The sequence below is a fragment of the Sceloporus occidentalis genome, unplaced genomic scaffold, assembly GCF_023333645.1.
Source record: "Sceloporus occidentalis isolate IW3139 unplaced genomic scaffold, rSceOcc1.0.p SCAF_62, whole genome shotgun sequence".
Taxonomy (NCBI): Eukaryota; Metazoa; Chordata; class Lepidosauria; order Squamata; family Phrynosomatidae; genus Sceloporus; species Sceloporus occidentalis.
Window position 1 is genome coordinate 2,290,463 of NW_028317042.1, and position 26,240 is coordinate 2,316,702.

Below are 26,240 nucleotides of genomic sequence, written 5' to 3' on the forward strand. Positions count from 1 at the left end.
CGCGCGTACATGGAAGAACTGGTTGAGCTCTAGGACATATATATATATATAAACATTTCACTTATAAGACCTGGCTACCACATATTTATTCCATTGCTATTCTCATTAAAGTCTGTTACATGAAATTGTGATGTCATCTCTGTTACAGTCATTGCGAAGGAAGAAACCTGCAGTGTACCGATTGCCCAGTAGATATTATAACCACACCAAGCCCTACGCTTCAACCACATGACTTAACGACTACTCTGGAACCTATAGTGGAGGAAGGAACGTACGACTGCAATAAAATGATGGACCTGGCTTTCCTGGTCGACGGTTCTTCCAAACTTTCCGAAAGCGACTTTGAGACCGTTAAGGCATTTATTGTTGGCATCATGGAAAAAATTCATATCTCGCAAAAGAGAATCCGCGTATCGGTTGTGCAATATCATTCTTTGTCAACGCCCAAGTTATTCGGCCTCAACGAGAACAAGAAGCTCTCAGAGTTGGTTAAGAAAGTGAAAAACATGAAATACTTTGGTAGCCCGACTTCATCTACCTTTGAGGCACTTAAATATGTTTCTCATTACGTGTTCCCCGAAGCACCAAGAGACAACGCGCCCAAAATTACAGTCCTGTTGACAGCGAGTAGCTCCCCAAAGAGCATATCAAGTTTAATGAAGACCATTATAAAGAGGAAGATCACGGTTATTCCGGTTGCTATAGGCCCACATGTCAAAATGGATGATATAAACTTAATCAAAAGTAAATCTCCCATGAATAAACCATTTATTCTAGACAGCGCCTCTGAACTACTGGACCGAAGAGACGAAATTATTGATTATTTATGTGACTTGGCACCAGATCCAATTCTATTCCCAGCTCCCACGAAACCCCCCAGCATAACTACCCCACAAGTGAAGGCTACCATTCCGCCTATAAAACTGGTTCCTAAACCTTCACCAAAGGACGGGGTCATTGATATTGTGTTTATAGTTGAAGGTTCGGATAAAGTTGGCGAGGTCAACTTTAACAAGACCAAGATTTTCCTCGAAAACGTGATTCAGGGTATGGATATAAGCGAAGAAACAATTCACATCACCATCATACAGTATTCATTCACTATAATTGTAGAGTATACCTTCACCGAGAGACAATCCAAAAAGGACATTATCGAAAGTATCCGAGAAATGAAATTCCGGGGTGGAAATGCTACCAATACAGGAAAAGCCATTACCTATGTCAACGAGCAGACATTCACAACGAAAACTGGAAGCAGGGATCAAGTTTCGCATTTGGCTTATTTGGTTACAAGTACCCCGCCATCGGATGTCATTACTCAGGTTGATTCGAGCATAAACTTTGTTCCCATAGCTGTAGGCTCAGATATCGACATCCGTGAATTTGATCTGATCACGTCGCGGGACAAAGTGATAAAGATTGACGATTACACACAACTCATTAGCGAAGCACCAGATTTGGTGCTAGAAACATGTTGTTTAAGACAACATATAAAGCCAACGGTATCCTTACAAACAGGTAAGACATCACCTCTGCATGGTTTTATTATATCACTTCATTATACAAACTATATCTATCTATCTATCTATCTATATATATATAGATATATATATATATATAGATATATATATATATATATATATATATATATATATATTCTGGGATTTAAATCCAGAATAGAGAAACTATGAAGGATTATTTGATAAAATCATGACTTGATGTATACCTTTTCTTACAGTTCAGTGCGTCAAACCTATGGATGTGATATTCATCCTCGACGGGGGTTCAAATGTCAGTCCGCCACAGTTCGAAGAAATGAAAACGTTTGTGAAGACCTTTATTAATAAAGTCGATATTGGTAAGGAATTACTGACCATACCTTTATTGAGATTGATGATCAAGAAAAGCAAAACCTATGTTTTTTTTACGAAATCTTTGTAGATTTGACAGTATGGTGTTGTGGTACTTCAACATTCTTATAGCACACATATATATATATATATATATATATATATATAATTATTATCATTATATCTTGTTTTTAGGTTATGATGCAACACAAGTAGCTGTCCTTCAGTATGGAATGACAAACACCCTAGAAATTGCCTGGACAGACCCTCAAGACAAAGCAAGCCTACTCCACGCGCTAAACAACATTCAGAAAAGAGAGGAGGGTCCTGGCAGAATAGGTGAGTATCTAATGAATGAACAGGCAAGTGAGTGTTCATTAGAGGTAAAACACTTACTGTGTGCGATATAACGGCACACAGGGGCAGGCCAGCAACTTTCAGAGTCATGGGCAAGTCCAGCCATGTAAAGTAGCAGCCCAAAATACATACGGCAGAGATTTATTTTATAAATATGTATGTGTGTTTAAATAGATATATGTTTATGTATAGTGTTAGAGTCAGTGGGTGTGTGTGTGTCAGTGTATGTTCTTGGATAGTGCGTGGATGTATATGAGTGATGTTAGCGTGTGTGTATGGTGTTGTGTGTGTTCCTGTATGGCATTAGCATGAGTGTCTATCTCTGTATGTAGTGTTAAAGGATGAATGGTATTAGCAGACATGTGTGTTATGGTAAATGTGTATTTGGCGTTAGCATGTGTGTGTGGATGTCAGTGTATGATGCTATCATAAGTTTTTGTATCACTGTGTTGGGGTTTTAGAGTCAGGGGTGAGCCTATAATTAGTGGTGCCTGAGAGGGTGAGAGGAAGAGCAGATGAAAGAATGTGTATGTTTAGGTGTATAGTGGTTGAGCGAGTCAGTGTTAAAGCGAGATCTTGTGTTAGTATATATGCGTGTTAGTTATAGAACTCCACTAACCCTAGGCTCATAAAGTGTGCTTATGGGAGGATTTTAAGGTTGAGTGATGGGTGGAGAAATGGGTGGGATAGTGGGATGGACATAGGGCAGGCTCATAGGAGGGGCATGGGGGCCAAGGTGTTACACATGTATTGGGCCCTAAGATTTCTGATGGTGGCCCTGCATATCTTTCCCCTATGGAAGATCTAGGCATCAATGCACCTCTTATTCAATGCAATATCGAATTATTGTAATCGAAATGTACATTGCTACATTTTTTAACTTGTAATTCTGACTAATAACAATTTAGTTCAATAGTAACACCGCTGATTGGAATAACTGGCCAAGAAATGACGTCGCCCCTTTAATCGTAAGTGGGGTGTCACTGCAAAGTAGCGCAGGGACAAATCTGTACAATCAAAGGACAGTCAATCAAACACCGGTGCAAAGGCTTAAATAAAACAATTAAACCCTTGTAGAAACGAAATGCACATTTTTTTAGACTAACGCAGAATTCCCTAGAGCAGAGTAATATATATAACAAAAAAAAAAACAGGCAATTAAAGGCCTTTAAGTTTTATGCTGATTGGAAATATGGCCGGCACTTAGAAACATCTGCGATAAAGATTTAATGGTTGGCAAATATTAACACGGGAGATTAAAATGATTTAGATGTTTTGTTCTGTTTGTAAAGCAAATAAATATATATATTAAAAATAATATATATAATATATAAAAATAATAAAAAATTTAAAATAATTATATATATATATATATATATATATAAATAAAAAGATTTACAGATTATATATAGGGGGTTTAACCACTTGATTTCCACAATATTCCAACACAACTGCGAAACCTGCTCAGCGTCGAGATTAGGCAGGGGTAACTTCACATTGCTGCTTCTTGGTCTTTATAATTTACAGATGTTCCTCACACTTACATCGGTCTAGGTTTCAGGAAAAGGTGATGTAAGTTGAAAAGCGGAGTCTTAGTTTACATAGAAATAAATTATAGCCAAAGGTTTGTGTTCCTGACCTAATGTCTGATACCTATTTTTTTTTGTGTGTGGGGGGGGAGACCCCGCAAACCGTGTTTAATCTATTATATTAACAACATATGAATATCCAGTCCTCTGAACTCTACAGTTTACAGTGATCTGACGCATACAGCTTTAGATAAGATGAACATGGCGGAATTTGGGGTTTTTTCACCGAGCACGTCTGTGCTTTTTATAGGAAACACACATCTCAACTCTACTAAACTCAGTGAGTTTAGAACTGAACTTTATTATTAGCCAAGAGAAGCCAAAAAAATGCCTTAAACTTATGGAAGATGAGATCCATACACCCCATCTAGTCTTTCTGTTTTTCCTGATGTAAAGACCTTAATCAGTCGTTGGTCTCGTCTTTGATTCAGGAGTCATACGCCTGTCCCATGCATGTTTAAATTCCCTTACCGTATTACCCTCTACAACTTCTGATGGGAGGCTTTTCTATGTATCTACAACCTTTTTTAGGCGAGGCCCTGATTTTTGCCGTCCAGAGCGCCATTTCGGAAGTGCATGGAGGAAGACCGATCGCGTCGAAGGTTGTGGTCATGGTTATTACCGACAGGTCGTATGACCAGGTGGCTGCAGCAGCTGAAACTGCCGTTGCTAACCGTAAGTGCACCCATTCTATATTAAGTCTTTATTCACTCTCGATTAGAGGTGAAAGTTATTAATAATATCAGCAATCTGACCTATTCATATATATATATATAGATATATATATATATAGAGATATACATACTCCCCTGCCTATAGAGTTTGCTTCGAAAATAAATACTGCCATTAGAGTTACAATGTATGGAGGAGTGCTTGGATCAAGTAAGTATACTTATTATTACTCGCCTTAATAATTTAACTATTACCTCTTGCTTTAATTTATAGGAATATCTGTCTTCCCAATTGGGGTTGGACCAAGATACGATGAGGATGAGCTGAAGGTGCTTGCTGGACCATCAGCCAACGATAAAATCATCAAACTTCAACTCACAGAAGACTTGCCCACCATGATGATGGTTAACAACGATTTCATCAGAAAACTTTGCACCGGTAAATTATCACTGACGTTATCTTTCCGTAGCTGATAAGCAATTGTGTAACCAAGTACATTATATAATATATACAGTATTCGGTGTGTCACAAAAAGGGACACAAAGGTTTGAAGTCCTTTGCTTCCAAACGGCAGAGACAGACTAACAGCCTCTTGAAATGTAACTGTTCACTTACCTTCATCTTTAGTATGGATTGTATAAAAAAATCCACATAATTGTAATTCTGTAAATCTCATCTAAAAAAAACAACCCATAGTCCTATTTTAGAAGGATAATCCCACCTTGAGGTCCCATAGATATACCATCGATAAGTATAAGTATATTGTCTTGACTTTGTTTTGTTTTTTTCAGGTCTTGATAAAGTGTGTATTGATGATGATGGAAACAAAAGAAAGGTATTCTTATTTTTCTCATATACCGTTGGTATTAGTGTATTCGTCTTTCATCTTCTTAACTGAATAGATAAATAGATAAGATGTAAACTTTTTTAAGATTGTTAGAGAATTACTTATATAAATGTGGATACAAATATCAGTGATCACCCTAAAAAAACAAATTTATGAGGTTTCCTTTTTCCAGATGTTTCTACTATCTAACACTAACACAAATTTCATAACAAATTCAGAAATTGTTTTTTTTTTTTTTTACTGAATGGCAAAAAAGTATTTAATTATAAATGTTACGGGAATCAGTAGTTTTCATGTAAATGTTCTGGTGACTTAATAATGTGCTAATGATGACAAATCCTGTTATTGTGATATTTCATGGTCATACCTGAGAACGTTCCAAGGTGTGATACTCCTGGTTTAGGAAATGAGGCTAGTCGTACATAGAGATGGTAGCCAAACATCATCTTCCTGCCTTAACCCCTTAATGACAAAGCCCGTACATGTACGGGCTCAAAATGCATTGTTTTCAATGGGTTTAGGGACCGCCCATTGTCCTTAAGGGGTTAAGATCAGCAGCCCAGTAATAAAATGGTAAATAAACAGTCATTTTACATAGGTAGACCCTGAAAATTCATATTGGTGGTCCCACAGGTGACACAATACCCTGTGACTTATTCCTCCCTCTGATACTGAAAAGGGTTAAAAAAAACTCATGTATTTCTTATGATTAATATTGTTATGACATCTGTTTTCACCTGTTCATAGCACGGGGAAACATGGATGCTAAAAGATACATGCCACAGCGTGACATGCATGTCAGACGGAACAATGAGTATGGTGAGCCGCAAAGTAAACTGCGAAAAGATTCCTAAGCCTTCGTGTCACAATAACCTTCCAGCTGTTAAAATTGAAGAGACTTGTGGCTGTAGATGGACCTGCCCTTGTAAGTCGTGTTTCATATAATACCATTGTTGCTAAAAATATAGTTGCGATATAGAACAGCCACATATTTGTGTGTGTATATATGTGTGTGTGTACATATGTGTGTATGTGTAAATGTTTCCATATGCAGATAGAATTCAGTGGGTGTTATGTATATAAAGTCATTCTGAAGCAAAGTTTGAAAAGATGTCATATCGCCATAGCAACCAATGAAATGGTCTGGTCAGCATCCTGTGATCCTGGAACATCCTGATGGTTGCTATGGTGATAAGATAACTTTTCGAACTTTTAGATAACCAACAGGAGCAAAGAAAACATAAAAAAACTGCAATTAAAATGATGTTTTTGATACAACCTCCTAATTTGTAACTTGGAACAGAGTTACAAAGATTTTATTTCTCTCAATGCCAATGAGAACTGGTGTCTATTGTCTAATATAACAAAAAATAATGCTATAAAAAAATGCTTTACCAAAATGGTGCTGAGCTGGCACATTTAAAATATCTTTAAGCATGTGCAATCTCCAAAGCATACAGGATAAAATAAATCACCCATAATGGTGAATACAAACGTCTTCGCACGGCGAAATATTCCAAACTCCATATAGACAAAAGCGTTATTGAACATTCTTGGCACATCTACAATACTACACTTGATGACAATCTTCATACCGAATACATGAATGATGTCAACGAATCAAGCGTTCTGAAATACATTTCTGCAGAGCTATAATCAAAACACATTTACTTATGTCAGCAAGGCTACAGGATTCCAGTTAAATTGCCCCATTATTAATGCGAACAGCTTATAGATCAAGTGCGTTTGGTAACCGAGCGTACAGAGGAATACAGACAATGAATGCTATTTATCAACTGGAAGGAAAGAGGCTGGTCATAAAATGCATGTAACCGAGTTTCCACTAGAGGTCAACGTTTAATCAATTTTGACGAAAGCTTATTGGTGTGTATTGTCGAGAATAAATATATATATAATAATAACAATAATTATTTATTTGGAAATCTGATTTGGTTCAGTGCAGTTAGTTCATGGATAATGAAAATGTTGCTGGTTTGAAGCTTGACTTTGATTGGCAGATACCAGCTAGCCAATCATAGCATGAGTGAGAGACCCCCCTTAGAATGATGGCTAATTTGTTTCCTATGTTTTAAACTAAAGGCAGTGGGATCATAGACATGGATGTATTGAGAGTTGTGTTAAGTTGTTGAGGTCTGGCGGGGTCAGCTATTTGGGAGACTACATGTCTGGTACCTTCCTGCCCCAGTGTTAGGAATGGTTAAAGAAGCAGAGACATTTCATTGGTTTCTATGGTGATAAGACTTAGCATCAGACTCGCTATTGATAACTAACCTCCAATCTTTTAAGTGGCTAAAAAAACCTGAATGATATCTACATTTGTGGATCATTATAAATGAAAATCACAAAAACACATTTTCCTGTTCACACAAGAACACATTTTTCCCGTTCAAGGTTGACAAACATTGTCTTTGGCGTTGAATTGCGTTTTCTCTTCTTTGAATATAATGTGAGGATTTAAAGTATGATCATTATTTATGTGATGTGAATTTGAGAAGAAAAAGGGAGTCAATGTTTGACATTAAAAAAGTAGGTCATGTTTAGTTTGTGCAGTTTGTGCTCATGTGGGCCGTGTTTTTAGTAATTTAACTATTTATATCAGTTAATTCCAAATAGTTAAATTGCATACTCCTTTCTTTTTTTAATCTCTTGACAGGTATGTGTATTGGAAGTTCCACCCGCCATATTGGTACATTTGACGGACTAGAATTTAAACTCTTGGGTAACTGTTCCTACGTTCTGTTTGACGACAAAGAACATGACCTTCAAGTCATCCTTCAAAATGGAGAATGCAGCTCTATAAATCATCAAATATGTATGAAGCATATAGAAGTGAAGTACAAACAAGATTCCATACAACTTTTGCATAATATGCAGGTATGACGCTTATTATTTAATATTTTTTAATACACTTGAAAACAGTGGTCTGTAGAACATCATAAAAAAGATGACAAATGGAAAGTCTTGCATGCGCCCAACATGGTGTCTTGGCGCAGAAGCTTCATATCCATCAGGGATGTTTGTTAGCAGGACAATGACAATTTATTGTTCCTTCAGGGACAGGTTGGCAAGGTTTGCAGCTGAAGGACATCAATTTGTTTTTCTGAAACTCAGCCAGAGATTCATATATCTTGTTTTTCTCCAACACATTCACCATGAACGTTCACCTCCAACCTTTAGGGAGTCAACCCATGGGTGCCTTTCAGCCACATCTTCCATTTATTTTTAATTCTATACAAAAGAAAAATGAATCTATAAAGCTCACATACTGTAAATTTATAACTATTAAATTTGAACTTGTAAGGTAGGGGGATTATGGAAAAAAAAAAGCGTTATGCATGGTAGAAGTAACATATGTTGGTCTAGGTATCCTGAGGTTAGTCTATTGATAACAATTAAACACAGTTGTACCAAGGGATACCAGTCCATGTAGGAAATGGGGGAAAAAACAACCTAAATAGACCTTAAAAATGAGCAATAATGTGTATTCACAGTAGAGACATAAAGGCCCCATGTGTCTGTGTCAGAGGCAGGCTGGAATTTTGATAATACTCAATAAAATATAATACATGCTGACTTCCAAGCGACCTTTGGCTTGCTCGCTGCAATGTGTGAGTAATCTGTGATGGATGGTGATGCATCATTGAAAATATCTCAAGCAGCCAGCAAAGAACGCCTTAGAAAGTGCTAAAGAAAAACATCGTCATACGACTGCAACTTTGATTAAATGGATTACAGCCAGTTTCTGCAAGAACATATACAAATTTATATTTGTTCTTTGTGACTTATTTGACAAATAGGTTTCGTTATTCTTGGCTTTTGTGGCTCTGGTGACTTAAGCCCCTAATGAAATTTTTATAAATGGAACGGTGAAAGGAACCTCCCCAGTCTTAATCTCTCTCTCTCTCTTTTTTTTTTTTTTACGTCTTAAAACGTGCCGTCTAACATTTGTTCAGAAAAAAAAAATGCATAGTACTGAGTCACCACGCCATTAATGCTTGAAAGTAAACACAGATCTGGTTTACTTGACTTAAGCTACTGTTGTACTTTAAATAATTTTAAAAGTAATAGTTGTTTTAAGTTTAAAAATTACTTTTTTGACAATCGAAGATGATCCTACTGGGATCTCCATTGACCCCCTCTACTGGCCAACCATATGTACTACGATCAATCATGCAGGGTTGCAGAGCCATGTTTGCTGATCACTCTGCAAAAAGCTGCAGAGTTTATTCCTTTAAAAAAAAACTAAGCAATTTTGTGCATTTTGTAAGCTTTTCAAAGCTGGAAGTAACTCTCTCTTCTTTTTAAAGGTTTCAGTTAATGGAAAAATGGTTTCCATACCTTTTAAAAACAACAATTTCGAGGTGACCCAATATGAAGTTGTTATCCACGAGATTATGATTCCAAGCCTGGGATTCCTTTTTTCATTTACACCGATGAACAATGAATTTATGCTTCAGCTCAACCCCAGTGCGTTTTCTCTAAAGATGTCGGGTCTGTGTGGTAAGTGGTTCAGTTATTTACCAAATCGAATATGATCTCCTAACACAAAACAAACAAAACCAATTGGCAGAATTATTTTACTGGTCCAATGTGCCAAAAGTTTAATTATGATGTGAAAAAGCCATATTTGGGATGTCTGCCAAGAGACGCAGAGAGGAGATTTGGCAGTAGAGTTACAGAGCAAACTCAACTGACCTACCTAACAGCATCCGGACACCAGCTTGTCTATTCACTAACAGTTGAGATACCGTTATGTTGTCGGGTTTTACATTTTGAGACTCTCGTATACTTTATAGAGTTCAAATGAAGTTTGTGAAGTGAGGTTTGTTTAAATAGGGAACTCCCTTCATTTTGTATTACTTGTATGAGATTATGTTTTCAAATATGCATATTAACCATTTGCATGTGTTCTAACTCAGTTATGTTAGCCAAATCTACTAGGAAAACACCCTGACTGTATAATAGAATGGCCGAGTCTTAATCACCTAGCTAGTCACTCGACTTTGTTTCGAGCTGAATATTTCAACTCCCAATTAATCTTCCCACCTGAACAATGCATTACATGGGGTCAACTCAACCCTACAGGAGAAACTGAGCAGAGTTGGCCCTTCATACTACACTGTATACAACTTCATCTTCAGTCTGCCAACTCAACTATTCATCTGGAAATTACATAATATTTTCAGGAAAATGTAAAGCTGAATTAATTTTTTTTAAATGTTTTATGCTTTTTTACATAACATTTTTAAAAAAAAATATCTTTTGCAATGAAGGGAACTGTAAATCTGGTAAAGTCTCTGGTACGATGAGCTTTGATATTAACATTACTTGTCTTTTTTTGTCTTGTGCGTAAGGAATCTGTGACCAAAACCCTATAAATGACTTCACCTTAGCCGACGGCTCAATAACTACAGACAATAGTAGATTCATAAAGGATTGGACCGTGCATGATACTCTTGGAAGAACCTGTGAAACAAAACTGGATGACCCATGCACGGAGCCAATTAGTGCCCAATGCGACATTATGCTTTCCGCCATTTTTGAGGAGTGCCACAAGAAAATTTCACCTAGCACCTACTATCAAACATGCAGAGAAACAAGTTGCCACGGGCAAGACCCATGTGAAGTCATTGCCACTTACAGTCACATTTGCAGGATTCATGGAGAGTGTGTAGACTGGAGAAAACCAGGGTTTTGTGGTAAGTATAATACAAAATATATTACATTTTGCTGTTAACGTTAATTATCATTAGATGAGCCCTTTTAGAAGACTAACCTATGCAGAGAGCAAGCTGTTGGTTAACATAGGCTTCAGGACCTCAGAGATCTCTTCTTCCAGAAGAAGAGAACTTCCACATTCACAGGTCTTGGACTTAAAATAAGGGCAAGGGTATCTTAGCATTTGATGTATTTCAATACGAAGAAAATCGTGAAGGCACAAGCATTTTTTATGTGCTGTGGTCATGGTATGAATGTCTGGTTAGGTTGTGTTGAAGCAGAACTAGAACTCTCTTGTAGACCCCTAAGCACTACTGAAAGGATGCATCGAAAGTACTTGAATCACTCACTCCTGAAATGATACTAATGAAAAAAAATACCAATTTTCAAAACGAAAACTATTATTAGTTGCAAGAAAAAAAAATGTCTTTTTTAATAGCATTTTATTCTTTCGATATTTTGTATGGTTCACTTTCTAACATCTAGTCCACTTGGGTAAATAATTAAATTATTACAAAATAGCACATATATTAAGTATTGCAAACCTACCACCGACAAACACACAATACAACTATATCTATTATATAGACATAATAATAATAACATTGTTAAAGTTTAAAAAGTTTCAAATACAGTTCAACTCTTTAACCTTAAACCTTAAAAACAATTTTAGCCTTATACATTTTCTTTGTTGTGAAAAGACAGGACATTAGTCATGGAAGAATTTCTCATGTAAGGAATCAACACTCATGAATCATCCCAGAATTGTAAAGAAAAGCTGCCTACCCTCACAAAAGGATAATTCCATTTTTATTATAGACACATCCTCTACGTAGCTTTGATTTTTCCATCACCTCATGAGATGCTGCTAATTTTTATTTTCCACTCTGTCACGTTCCTCTAAAGCATGTTTTAACTAGAGTCACCCATATTATAAATGTCTTATTGTATTCTTTTATAGATTTAAAATGCATGCAAACTGAGTGAGGGGATAAAACCACCTGATACTATCCATCTTGCTAATGGCAAACCTTGCCTATACAACTGGTAAAGCACATTCCATACATCTAATCCCATGCAATTAGCAACATTGTCTGTTCTACGATGGAGCATAACGTTCCAATCCTAGAATCGGTTTCATGTTTCTTAGACACAAAAAATATTGACTATTACATTCTGATTTTATACTTTTCCCAATTATTCTACTTTGGGTTTTAATACACTAATAAACCCAACTGACAGGGTTGGTACTTGACTCATTATGTGAGTTTCAGAAATCCATAGCAGCCTTTGTAAGGTTGGGGGAAGGAGAAGAGCAATAACGTAAGGGCAGAAATTTAATTTATTTGCTAGATCTGCCACCTCTTTCCATTTATTATTGGACGGGTGTCTGCGTCTGGCCTCAACGTTGCGGAGAAGCCCGAGAGATCCCCCAAAGAAAGAAAATGTGTTCAAAGAGATATGAGACTAGCTCAACCAAGAGGAGACAGTAATAGTTTACCCTACGGTGCATCCCTGCGCTGAAGAGTCTCCAATCTTTGTTGACTTGAGCAACTCCAGAGGAAGAAAATTTATCAGAATATGTCCCAAATTAGCCATCTAGAACTAAATCAAAAGGCATATTTGTCTGAAGAAAGCAACATCCCCTCAGCAAGCAAAGAAGTACATATATCCAAGCTCACACCTGAGAGAACCTCAAGAGACCCTCAAATACAGACAAAGAAGGATGAACCTAGACCAACTAAAAACAGCATCTTGATAACCTTCTCTACTGTGTGTCCCCACTTTGGTGGGGTCTCACATTTTAGCACACAAATGTAGAGATTAACACACTCATTCATGCTAACACACACTTATAGATAACCTCACTCTACGTATTTACATGGCTTACTTTGATGTATAAATACCTGTAAAATGCAGGATTTGGGAAGAGTGAGTAATGCATTATATTGCACAAGTACAATGTACTGCTCAGTCTGAATATGGTTAATTAGTAATTGACCAAAAAAAAACCCCAATGTTTTTCAGCCATGGAGTGTCCAACATCAATGGTTTATAATCACTGCCGTTTGGGATGCAATAAGGAGTGTGGGGATACGTCTAATGGAGTCCAGTGCTCCCATCACCCCACAGAAGGTTGCTTCTGTCCGGAGGGAGATGTGCTTATGAATGAGAGATGTGTCAGTGAAAATGTTTGTAGCCAGTGCACTGATGAGTATGGAGAAGACCACCAAGTAAGTGATCAAATCTTATTCCAAAACCCACTCAATACCAATATTTTGAATTAAAAGTTACCTAGTATAAAATCATTTTGTTCTAAATTCGCTAGACTTTTTCTATCCAAAATATAATATAGCGATTTTGTTGTTCATTTCTTTTTATTATACATTTTCTATTTGTATTTTCCTCAGACATTGCAGACCAATATATTTTTATAGGAACAGACAGAATGTACATTCGGACAAGTAGTATTTTAAATGTATAAATAAATAATAATAATTAACCTTAATAATCATAGTAATACAAATGTTGTGAATTAAGTCATCTGTAATAAAGCAAGACGGCCTTTTGGCTAAGATCAAGTAAGTACCTTTGGATGGGGGAAAGCTGGACCCCCTGGTCCCGGGATTTTGTTTTGCTTGCACGCACATTTCACTGGGGTGTATATGAGAATTTAGATGGTTTATTTTTTTGCACACTTGCACCAGGCACCTCCGGTCCCTTCATGCACATTCTCTTTTTCCTATTACTAGCCCCAGGGGCCTTGATTGGCACATTTTTTGTTTCACATTGCACGGTTTAACCAGATACCCTGAAGATCATTTGGGGGGGGTGAGAGAGGTTTGGTAGTCTTTGAGCTACCCCCTCTCTTATACATCAGTTCCAGTGAAGAAGATCTGGCCCTCCTGCAGGCCTTTTGGCCGGGGAGGGAAGAAAGGGGTTGCATATCTCTTCGGGGAGTGCGACAATGAAGATGAAGACTGGGAGTTTTGGTGGCTGCCGTGGCCCAGGAGGGGTAATGTAACATAAGAGAAGCAGGTTTCTCTTGGTGTGGTCCATCATCTGACCACTGGCAAGAACGTTGGATCTCCCCTTTCTTCTAGACCACCATTACAGACCGTACGTCAAACAGAACTCATAACAGTTCAAGTGTGATTTTAACAATTCGCACCTGCTGATCGCCAAAAAAGCAGTGAAAAAATGTAAATGTTGCTAAATAAAAAAAAATAAAAAAATACATAAGCCAAATAGTGTTTATCTCAGCTTTATATCTGGATAGCAGAAAGTGTGATTGATATTCATGCAAATTATGAGCCTTGGATTGCTACAAAAATATATTTTTAACATGTTTTCTTTATTTAGCACTTGGAAAGATGGATTCCCATTAACGATCCCTGCGGTCTGTGCATCTGCCTTGATAACAGGACAATTAACTGCACGTCAAGGCCGTGCCCTTCAATCGAACGTAATAAAAACATTTTATTTTAGTTACATTATTCACTGAATTGTATGTTTGCATTGGGGTAACTGTGTCTTCCCTTTTTTTTTTTTTTTGCCAAAGCCATTACTTGTGGACCTTGCGAATTTCCCAGGCTTAAAACGACTTCTAAAAACTGCTGTCCGGAATATGAATGCGGTAAGAACTTGTAATCATCCCTCAAAGAGGTGAATTTAAACTGTATAGGTTTTGCTTATGCAGATGACCAGCCATCTAAATAAATGATATGTTAGAACAAAGCCAACGAGCAGTAAAAGTGGTGGCCGATACATTTGTGCGTCTTTATGGTCGCACCGTCCACTCAACTCCATTCTAAATCCATTTCATAGTTGGAAAGTGTTTTTGAAATGTTTTTACCTTTAGAAGTCTTTCTGGTTTTGGGGCATCTGGCTTGTAAATCTAGTCATGATAATGGCTCAAAATTCAGGATCATCTATATATTGTCTCTTGTTTTTCTTGTGGTTTCCCAATCTGTTTCCCAATTTCCCTCCGCTGACGCAGAGAATGGGGAGATATGATGAGGACTGGCTCAGTTTTACATCATACTGATTATATGTATACATAAGATATTCTAGATCATAGATTGATATTAAAACTAAATTCAGGACCAAAATTTGCATCTTATGTTTCTTTTATCTTCCCGGAGGTAAAATAAAAACACTATGGAATTACTTAAACATTTGTATTCCTTTCATTTTGCCAGACAGATTTGTTATTGCCACTTTTTGAGAAAAAAAAAAAAGTGTTATATGCTTTTTTTTGTAGTGGCTGTGATAGTCCATTGGAAATTATCATGTGTATTATGTCACACATTGGCTCGCTCGCTTTGGTGAGAATTCCAAATGTGACACTTTAATAAGTTAACCATTGGTGCCAAGTGCTAATTAATATCAGATAATAGAATCAGGGCGACTTTGGGTCAGTGTTGCAGTTATTTGTTTGGCCTTCTTGTCTCTCTTGACAACGAACTATGGTGCAAAGAACTCTATGGAATCTGGTGGCGCTATATAAATAAACGGAACATGATGATCATACCTAGGAACTCTCTGGGTTTTGTCCCCTAAAATCCCCGGGTCTCGGGAGACACACTCAACTGCCTGCCCATGGCCATGGCTCGCCCCACGCGCAACGTCATCTACCCAACCCAATTATGGTGCCTTGTCTACTGATACCATCTCCCCCGCTGGCTGGCATCATCTGTCTACCTCAAAAAAGAGGGCTCTGGGTAGCTTGGAGGTTTCCGAAATTAATGATATTGTAAGTTTGTGGGGAAAGAAATCAGATAAAGGAAAAGGCTGGCCATTTGGTCACCATTTGCACCGGGCACGTGGGGGTCAAAAGAGTAGTTGACAAAGTAACTTTAAGAGGGTGACCACACCGGCCATGTTTTTAAGGACATAGATCATCTTCACATATTACTGACACAGGTAAAGTGCTGCCCCCTGCAGTATGTGTGATGTATAAACACAAAGGGGATAAATAACTTATTTGTACATCTCACATGCTGTACCTGTGCTGTTCAGTAATACGTAAGCATTGTATGTGTCCTGAAAAATATGGCCAATGTGGTCACTTAATGTTTATGCGAATATGTAAATGTTCAGAGAAAGTTGACTTGTAGTCTCTTGTCATCTTATATCACAGGTTAAGGACCTCTATAGGTTAAAAAACCGCATTGCTATAGCAACTCAAACCGCTACTAGCTAGGTTTACTGTAATTACTCTTTTATGAGTAAATAACCCACCAATACATAATAATTTGTCTATGCAGAACAGCATTATATTTTATAAATAATTACATGGCTGAAGACATGTTGCCGCTATTGACGTGGTAATTCTTTCTCTAGAAGACATCATTGCGCAAAAAAGGGGGTCTTAAATAGATTGGGTGGGATTTGCATTAAAATATTGTTATTGACCCCAAAGGTAACATTTTGTATACGAGGAACCGTATATTTGTTTACCCCGTGTCAGCGTCCCGCCAGTCTTTCATGTGTATTTTCTTAAATCTTTTCTTGAATGATCTTAAGGATAATTTGTGGAACTCCAGGTTATTCAGTTCCTTACACTTTTGTTGTTGTTGAAGTCTTGGGCGAGTCTAAGAAAGGCAAAAAGACCTCAGGGAGAGGTGAGGATTTGCAACGTCTGCCTTAAAGTCACATCCTGTTCTTACACGAAAATGTTTTTAAATTAAATTGTTTCATTGAGTTGTAGGCAGACAAAAATAATACTCTTCCCGTCGGTGTAATGTTGCCATGGTAATAAACACTGAATTATTATAATTTTTTTTTTAAACTGCCCCCCCATCTTTTTTGAGAAAAATAGCTTCTTCTACGAAATACTATTGTTTAATAGCAGAAGACCGATTTAATCCGATATCTGACAAATATTGACTTCCTTCCTCTTAAATATATTATCTGGAAAGTGCGTGTCAAGAAGACATAAACCGATTTCGGAATCCATCCCGTTTTGTGTTGAAGTCTTGCTTGAGGCTGTGTTTTATTTGACAAAGCTTTGTTGAACACCTTTAAGAAGCCCATATGGCTTAAGCACCTTTGATACCAACAATATTTTGCGCTGTAGGTATTTAGACATCTGAAGGTTCTTCCTAAGAACTTGGGGTGGTCAGAGATTAAATTAAGATACGTGACTTTCCGTGTCAACACCTCGCAAGGACGACAGGCCTACATCCCCTGATGGCTTAATCGCTTCCAAGACCTCAGAGTCTTTCAGCTCCCTTACAATATTGTAATTAAAATAATAGGTGGAAGAAGTTAAGACGGTTATGTCATCGAACATAAAAAAGCCTGTCTCGGTGTATAATCTACTGACAGATTTAAAATAATTGCTCGTTGTGGATGATTACCGAAGCTTAACTTTAAACTATTAAACTGTCACCTTCTCAGGTTGTGGCATAACTAAACTATTGCATCAAAGCCAACTAGCTCGTAGTTTTTTTTGGGGGGGGGGGGTTTGGAGAAATTTGATATAATTATATTATTATGCTTTGGCCAATTCATATAACCAAAACCTCCCATTTATATTATGTTTATATATTTGTTGCCAACTTTATTAGGGTAAGAAGCGCAGACAGTTTTTGTTTTTAGTATACATTGTACAGCCAATACACTGTTTTTGCAGCATGCTTACACCTGTTTGGTAGGCCTCGTATTATACATTTGTATTATTTGAGCCTGTGACTAGCTTAGCGCACCGACAGTTTTTCTTTTCCCTGGTATTATCAAGCCCAGAGTGGCCATCCGGCGTGCTTCATATTCATCTTCTATGCTGCTCATTACATCGTGACGCAGCCACTGGCCTTAAAGTGCCAGTGCCACATTTTTAGTCCGGATCTCATTTACCTTCTCATTGTTCCACCAAGGCTGTCTGAACCAGTTAATACTAACATGGTGTGTTTTCTGTTCATTTTGCAAAAATAAGGGTTTCACGTACTGAGAATATACACCACGGAACGTCTTTTTCAGTTGTGTTTATCTTCTCCCTTATGTTGTTTCATAGGCTTCATTGAAAAACCCACATCTGTAATGTTCATTTCCTTCAGTAGGATATTCTTAGCATCTACTCAATTTTCTTAAGCCTTCTGAAATGTGTTTTTGCGTGTGTCTTGTAGGGTTATTCAGAATTCTGCCTTAATTAAGAGTGAGTTATTTGGCTTAGGGGAGATGTCATTAAATAAACAAGATTTCTAAAATGTCTCTATTATTTTACTTAGTTTTCTTTAACTCCATTTTTAGAGATCATGAGTTTCCAAAGAATCATTTATTGTTTCAGTAAATTAAACTCATAGGTCTGATATAGACTCCCAAAATACACAGCATGTACATTGTACATGGATGTTGGCTGGTGGCAAAAATGGCAAAAAAAAAAAGAACATAGTGCTTATGATCTAGAATTCTTGGTGTTATATATATATATATATATATATATATATATATATATAGACTCTGGACCTTTGCAATTACAAATGTTCAATACCAAACCTATCATCAGATCTATTATATGATTAAGTAACTAAAATGTGGAAAAAAGAGAGAAAAAGGAAAACAAAAAAATAACTTCTTGGATGGACACCTGTGAATATCTACAATGCAAAGAGGGCAAGATAAATACACATCACCATATAATTCTAACCATAACTGTAACCATAAATAGGCTGATATCCTCATGCAGCGAATCTAAATGTAACTAATAACAAGTCCATATTCCTTTCTACATCGCAGTTTGTGATAAAACATGTGACGTGACTCCAGTACCGCACTGTGAGAATGGACTCGTCCCCATCCTGACAAACCCAGGACAATGCAAAGCACTTTATCAGTGTGGTAAGTTGTATTGAACAATGTTGTTTTTGTTTTATAATAGAGACTTGTTATTTTGTTATTTTTATATACTGCTTTAATTTCTTGTATACTGTATAAGAAGGCACTCAAAACAGTATAAGGCACCATACCGGTCTATTTTTAATGATTAGACCCTAGACATTAATCCCTCATCCTCTTCTAATGATTTATCTGCTTCTTGTCATTGGTATATCATAGCGGAAATACTTACAGGTTAAATAATGGAGAAGAACTTTATCTCAACTCATTGTTTTTCGAAAGGACCATCATTAGAAACATTTGGTTGCCACCTCATGAATTAGCAAGTCATTTCATCTTAGTGATCATAAAGTTTATATTTAACAATTCAGGGAATCAGCTAATTTTGAAAGCCCTCTTGCACGAAGAGCAGGCATCTGGTAGCACAGTAACAATATATGTTACGGATCTTATTTTTAAATTCAATGTCCCATTTTTCTGGGCAATAAAACATCATTTTCTGCCGTTTCACTCAGTTGGTGCACTGTGGAATGCATCACTCAATGGTTTAATGCCATACTTGGACAGTTTTTGTGATAGCTTGTAGACTCTATGCATGCTTGTAAATAAATCTTCAGAGATACCCTTATGGCGTCACCAACTTTCTTAGTGTAGTTAATACTTAAGCTGTCTGAGAAAGTCTATCTTATACCGCTCGTTCCAGGGCCCCTTTGTGACATTAATTTACTAAGAGACATTACATTCCGTCTTTCAACAGTTGACCTTTGGTTTGAGTTTGAATCATTTTATATCCTACAGAACAGCTCTCATTGCCTTTATCCCTGCGCATTATTTACCAAACTCCAATTCCATAGCACCAGCTTGGCTAAGGATTTTCTATACACATTCCAATGCGGTGAACTTCCAGCGGCCGGCAATAATGCCGGGTATTAAGCATTTCACACGGGAAAGAAGTAAAAAAAAAAAAATTAAAAAAAAAACTCAAGAGAAATCCTTATCCACTGCATGTGTTCTTAACTGTGGGGTAGATCGACTGTCAAATTCTACAGCTGCTAACTCACATCTACTTCAAAGTATTTTAGAAGGAAAAAAAAATAATTCAATGTTTGGGCTTTGACATACCAAGGATAAATCAAATATTGAAATAATTTTTTCATGGATCAAAATCTTGATTCAGATTAAATAATTAGAGAAACGGAATCTCAATACGCCAAGCTCTACCTCTCTTTCCGTGATGATCCATTGGACAATCAGGAGATCAAAACATTGAGCATTAGTCAAAGAGTTTCCTATAGTTTAGGCTGTTGAGGAGCACCAAAGCTAAGTAAGAATTGACCTCTTACGTCTGCTCCTCTTATCTTAACGCTTACCATCTAAATACATATTGAGAACTAGCCTTATGGCTGGGGTGGTTAGACTGGGCTTGGTTTGAGCCGGGTGGACCTTGCAATGAGGCACGTGGCTTTCTTGGTGTCATCCCAGTTGAACATGACGATTTGGCTAAACCCATATATTGGCTCAAGGTCATAGGTTGACCCTGGGCTTTATTCACTAAAACCTTTAATTTCACTGACTTTACATAATGAAAAGCAAACCTCAGTGAGCTTCTCAGCAGTTCCTTCTCTAAGCACTAGATGGCGCTCATGTTCCTGCCATCTGCTTTGCCTTTCATGCCATGTTACAAAGAACCGGACTGTAGATTGAGACACATTTGGACCATCTGCACATTTTCCTGCTGTAAAAAAACCCAAACCTTATTCAGTCTTTGGACCATGTTCAGGGTTAGCCTTATGTCTATCCCAACACATACTTAAATCCCCTTATTAACCGCTACCAGCTCTGCTGGATGACTGTTCAACTTATCAGTATTCTTCAACTGGACTCAGATGCTAAGCTATTTAGCTCTAAAAGTGTGTTTATAGCGGATGTGCTTTTATATTTTGCTGTTAATATTAATTTTAAGTAAGCGAGATTTAAAGCTATGATGGGTGCTAATGCTTATTTTATTATACATAGCCTGTAAAAAAGAAACATGTGCCTATGAAAAGCATCGTCCCTCCTGCCCGCCATATAAAGAGCTCACGCTGAAGGAGACTCAGTGCTGCGATGAATACGAATGTGTTTGCAGCTGCACAAACTCCACAGTCACCTGTCCAGTTGGATATATATCATCGTTCTTGACCAATGAGTGCGGTTGCACATCTGTTACATGCCATCCAGATAAGGTGAGTTGAAACACGTTGTATCTTGACCATTCCATTCGATAGGAAGGGCTGCTAAGGAGGACAGTTGCCCATTTTGTCACTTTTTAAATGCAAACGCTTACGTGTTCACATGAAATACTACGTGGCCATGGACTTTGGGTAGTGTTTCAGTCCTGGCTGAATTCTCTGTGTATTTCACCAATGGATGTTAACATAGTCTCAAGCCTGACCCCTCTGGGTTAGGAACTAAACTTAAGGAAAGCATTATGACCAGTTTTGACTAAGTAGGTATGATGTTAAACTCTTTTGGGTCCAAGACTACCGAACATAATGACTAGTGTTGTCGAGTAGGTATGAAGTTAAGCTCTTTTGGGTCCAATGCTACCAAATATAATGATGAATGTTGACCGAGTAGGTATAAAGGTAAACTTAACTCAACTTGGCCCTTTTAACATGAATAAGAATTTAAATCCAAGATTTAAAATATAATATATATCAGTAGAAATTACAAGATAACCATTTTCTCCTCCGCTCCAGGTTTGTGTGTATAAAAATAATGCCTACTCAGTTGGAAGCTCCTGGGAGGATGGCTGTATGACCTGTTCATGCACAGACATGGAAGATTCGGTTACCCAGCTCCATGTAGTGGAATGCCTTGAAAAGAGATGCAAGAAAGACTGTGATCCAGTAAGTATGATGTCTTTGGGTTTGGCCTGTGTGGACTACTCTTGCTGCTTTGGAAGGCCATGAATCCCTTTAATTTTCTATAGATGCATGCCTGAGAACATTTTTTTCTGGTGGTCTGAAGAGACTCAACAAAGAGCCATCAATCACCTGAGTGACAACAAGCCTTTAGCCATGAGAGACATGAGTTTTTGTCCCACATTGGTAAAGACAGTCAATCTAAGATCTGTTATGTCAATATGGGATAAAATTGACCCACATAGTACAGGAGCAGCGAATGACTGTCGGCGACCGAATCATTCTCTCTTAGCAGTTGATCAGAGAAAGCAGCTTGCGACTTCTCCGAATTCTGCGGGGCATTGCCAAAATAAGTCTGGCGTCTTTCAAATAAGCCCAAGCTATTATAAAAGTTTAGTGGTACTTTCCAAGAAGCGTGCTACTCTGTCTTCATGACTGAATAACTTAATAGCTTCTCTACTTCGGCTTATAATATTTTCCAATGCACTTCTATTCTCAGAAGTGTGTTGATTTTATGGGAAATGTTTGGTTATATCTGTTGAGGATAACAAAGACGCGCATTGTAATAAGCTGAACACCGTGTCGTCTTAAGTTTGTGTACGACACTCCTTCTTGGGTGGCCGGGAATAAGTGTGATATTCATTTTGATGCCTTGGGTCACACATAACTACATGTTTCTATTTAGTTTTGCATAATTGATTATGTTCTAAAAAAATAAACCAGAAGTGACCTTTCTGACTTTATAGCTGTTATGAAAAAAATGAACCATAGTCGTAACTATAAATCCATTTAAACTTTAAAGGGGAACCACACAAGATATAATATAGATATAATATAGCAGATATAGGGCGAAATTCTGATATTAAGTGCTGCACTCTCTAAATTATTTTTGTCATTATTTTTGTCTGTTTTTTAAAGAGGTTTTCCTGGCAGTGCTCGTACTAAAAAAAAAAATGTAATAAAAAATAGAAAAAGTAATTCACATTCTGTAGTTAAAGAAGAAGGATTAACCAGATGACCTTTTACGTACACTGTGAAATATATATATATATATAAAAAAATAATATTTTACTACAAGGCAGTAAGTGTCCGTCGTAATAGGAGCGAGCGTTAATTGTCCAGCTGCTTCCTATTCTTCTCGGTAGCTGTGTACTCGTGTTTGTATGTGAACAATGACTCAGGTCTTTCCTCTGTTTTGACGGTCCAGCCTTTCCATTTTAGTATGTTTATGTCACGCGTCACTTGGAGAGTAGTAAAAGACCATCTTTGTGTTTGTCTTCCATTAGAGTAATATGATGAATCAATAGAGAGAATGTATAGAACCTAATGCAAAGTAATAGATAACTTTTATGTGATCTAACAAGAGAGCACAATGTTTAATATAAAAGGTCATACTCAAAAAAAGATAGCATTATAAAGCATATTTGCATTATATGATGTTGATTTTTATTATCTTCTAACGCAAGTTCTGTGTATGGCTATGGGCCAATATCCTCAGAAAACAAACTATTTTAAACAAGGATTTTTATTTTATTTTAAGATAAAATGTGCTTAAAAACAGGTTTAAAAAGCACCTTATAATAGGACTGCTATAATTAGCCATGTTATCTTGCTCAGGGATTTTTGACAGGGTCAGGTTGACTGCCCAGGTGCTCTTTGATGCACCACAAAATAACCTAGGTTCATTTCATACCTTTGGTTTACAGAAGAGACGTTAGAAAAATGCTGATGAGTGATGATGTTCCTGGTGCCCCTACAAGGTTAGGCTACCAGCCAATGCCTAGTTTGTTCTCCTTATTGGAAATCTAGAATCGAAACCCAAACTTGACACCAAACAAGTTCTCTTTGGCATTAAGTTTAGGTTCATTGATCGTCCAGTTGGATTGGCCATTCATTGGGCTCACACAAATTAATATTGAATCGTAAATTGTATAAAGCAACCAAGTGTCAATCAGCACATGACTTGATGTGTATTCTCTAAACCCAATTTTCAGCTGCCGGGTTAGATGGGTATAAATGAATATATCCCAGTTTCAGCTTGGTCACAAATTGGCCGACTTCAGCAAAAATGGGCCTACTCAGCGTTTGCCATGTTGAAATAAATGCATTGTTCTGCCGAGTTGTGACTCCATTTAATTAGGTGGATTGGCTTGGTCATTATCATGGTGGAATTGCTGAGTCCAGGAGACCACCTTTTGATTAGTGATAAATTATCTTCTTTGTTTCGTTCCAGTAAAAAGTCTTTTTTTTTTTTCTTCAATTTTAGGGTTTCACATACATAAAGAAAAATAATGAGTGTTGTGGAAAGTGTGTAAGGACCGTGTGTGAACAAACCTTCAAACTAAGAGGTCAAGGAGACTTTGACATGCCGCAGGACAAAATCCGTTATTACAATGTATGCATCTGAAGCTACGTTTCATTACCAGAACATGCTGTTGGTCTGACGTATTATTCTGATTATTAAAATCTAATGTAGAACTCCATTGGATGTACATTTTAACACACACACGCATCGTCAGATATTAGAAGTCGTCTACCATGGACAAATTCATTTATGAAGCCAAATACAACTTAAGTCATATTTATTCACATTGTTTGCCGTGGTAATTTTTGGTAATTTTGTTTTGTAATTTTGGTTAGACTTACCAGCTCCTATAAATTTGCATGCAATTCCACCCAGAGCTATGCTCAAAGGTATCTATGTAGAAAATGGCAAGTATGTTCAAATAGGCCCATGTAACTATGGACGAAGACTCTAAAAAGTATGTTGTACGCATCTTCTCTTTTATATATCTGGCAAGAACCTTGTGTCCTTATGTGAACATTCTTAGGAAATGCACATTGTAGGTTCAAAACAGTGTTTTGGACATATTCACATAGACGTAAATATTTTGGCTTGCTTGCTAAATGTTACATCTAGAAAAACTTAGTCTTTTTTAACGTGCTTTTTGTTCCTGGCCTATTATAGGTTGGTTCCAGCTGGAAGTCTCCCTATGACCCATGTATTATCAACGAGTGCGTACAAGTAAATGATGAAGTATTTGTCCTGGAAAAGAATGTGTCCTGCTCAGATATAAATGCCAAAAAGTGTTCTGTGGGATATGAACTAGTATGCATGCAGGGATCAGAATGCTGTCCCATGTGCCATTGTGGTAAGTGGTGATCGGTTCATTTTAAAGAAATGTTTTTAACATCACTTTACATTTTAGTTTATCTCTATTATATATATATATATATATATATATATGTATATGTATATACATATATATATATATATATATATATATATATATATATATATATATGTTTTCTTTACCTATCCTGATACTTTTCTCACCCTTTTCACCTAAACCATCCAAAAAGTTCTATTCTCTTGCAGGCTTTTATTATTTCCTCCCTCTATATTATCTTCTGCTCTTCAGCTTTTCATTTAATTTTTCCATCTTTGGAGTTTTCTTACTAAGCCTAGTTTTAGATACTAATTAACCTTAGGCTGAACCTTGCTGAAGCCACCGGGCCCAGACTATGGAAAAAAGGGCCCTGACACTTCACGGTCAGCAGCCACCAAATGAAGTATGCGTGGCCGCCAGCTGGATAGGTATGGCCACATACCTGATCTGCAGCTTGAGTGTCAGTAAAGATAAATGTACTTCACCCCCAGCCATGGCCCACCCGGCATTTGCCCAACATGCTAGATGGTCAACCTGGCCCTGGAAGCAACTCTAGGGTCTACTGACCACCCCTATGTCTAGGTAGCAAAAGTCTAATCTCTGACTGAGACACTCAGTAGCCCACGATGAAAAAAAATATCATGGGCAGCCCTGGACCACCTCAATTAAACACAGGTTCCCATTAAGTTTAGAAGGATTTTCATCTGGTATCTGAATCTCTGAATCAAGGATAATTCAGTTGTGTTCATTTTATGCAAATTTTCATCAGTCAGTCTGTCAGTCAGTCAGTCTGTTCTGATAAAAAGTGTTATTTTAACCAATAGAATCTCAAAGTACTACTGCCTTCTACAGAATAAGAAATAGTTCTCATTTTGTTTTTATACAGAACCAATACCTGGGTGTCCCCTCAATGGAACGATTATTGGGGTAAGACATTGTTACCTTGTACAATAGCCAAATCTCTTTTGCATGGTTGCTGTTATAAACCTAAAGGATAGTATGTTCATCTGGTCTGTTAGCATACTTGGGAACTCTACGGGATGACCTGGAGTCTCCGGGTGAAGCCTTGTTTCTCTGGGTCACTTTCTCTACACAGATGAGCTTTGTTTGGCCGCGATGTTCCTCAAAACCAGTCCTCATACACCTCAAACACACTAAGAAAAGATATAAGATACAAAAAGATATAAGCGTTGTTCCTGGTATGACAAACGGCGTTCTAGCTAGCACTTATATGTATTCAGGGGTTATAAGATCTGGATGATGACATAGCT

General features: G+C 37.3%; 1 protein-coding gene across 1 annotated transcript in view; it reads left to right on the forward strand.

Moving 5' to 3' along the window:
* The window catches only part of LOC149287292 (von Willebrand factor-like), a 72,360-nt gene that overhangs the window by 41,201 nt on the left and 4,919 nt on the right, over positions 1-26,240 (forward strand). Inside the window, exons 29-47 of the mRNA XM_089493011.1 lie at positions 149-1,539; positions 1,739-1,858; positions 2,046-2,189; positions 4,328-4,471; positions 4,742-4,906; positions 5,260-5,303; positions 6,063-6,240; positions 7,990-8,210; positions 9,644-9,836; positions 10,691-11,035; positions 13,083-13,288; positions 14,418-14,520; positions 14,617-14,691; positions 18,795-18,896; positions 20,910-21,118; positions 21,635-21,784; positions 24,066-24,194; positions 24,768-24,951; positions 25,856-25,896. Of these exons, the coding sequence (XP_089349137.1) occupies positions 149-1,539; positions 1,739-1,858; positions 2,046-2,189; positions 4,328-4,471; positions 4,742-4,906; positions 5,260-5,303; positions 6,063-6,240; positions 7,990-8,210; positions 9,644-9,836; positions 10,691-11,035; positions 13,083-13,288; positions 14,418-14,520; positions 14,617-14,691; positions 18,795-18,896; positions 20,910-21,118; positions 21,635-21,784; positions 24,066-24,194; positions 24,768-24,951; positions 25,856-25,896 (4,144 nt within the window). The remainder of the gene's footprint in view (positions 1-148; positions 1,540-1,738; positions 1,859-2,045; positions 2,190-4,327; positions 4,472-4,741; positions 4,907-5,259; positions 5,304-6,062; positions 6,241-7,989; positions 8,211-9,643; positions 9,837-10,690; positions 11,036-13,082; positions 13,289-14,417; positions 14,521-14,616; positions 14,692-18,794; positions 18,897-20,909; positions 21,119-21,634; positions 21,785-24,065; positions 24,195-24,767; positions 24,952-25,855; positions 25,897-26,240) is intronic.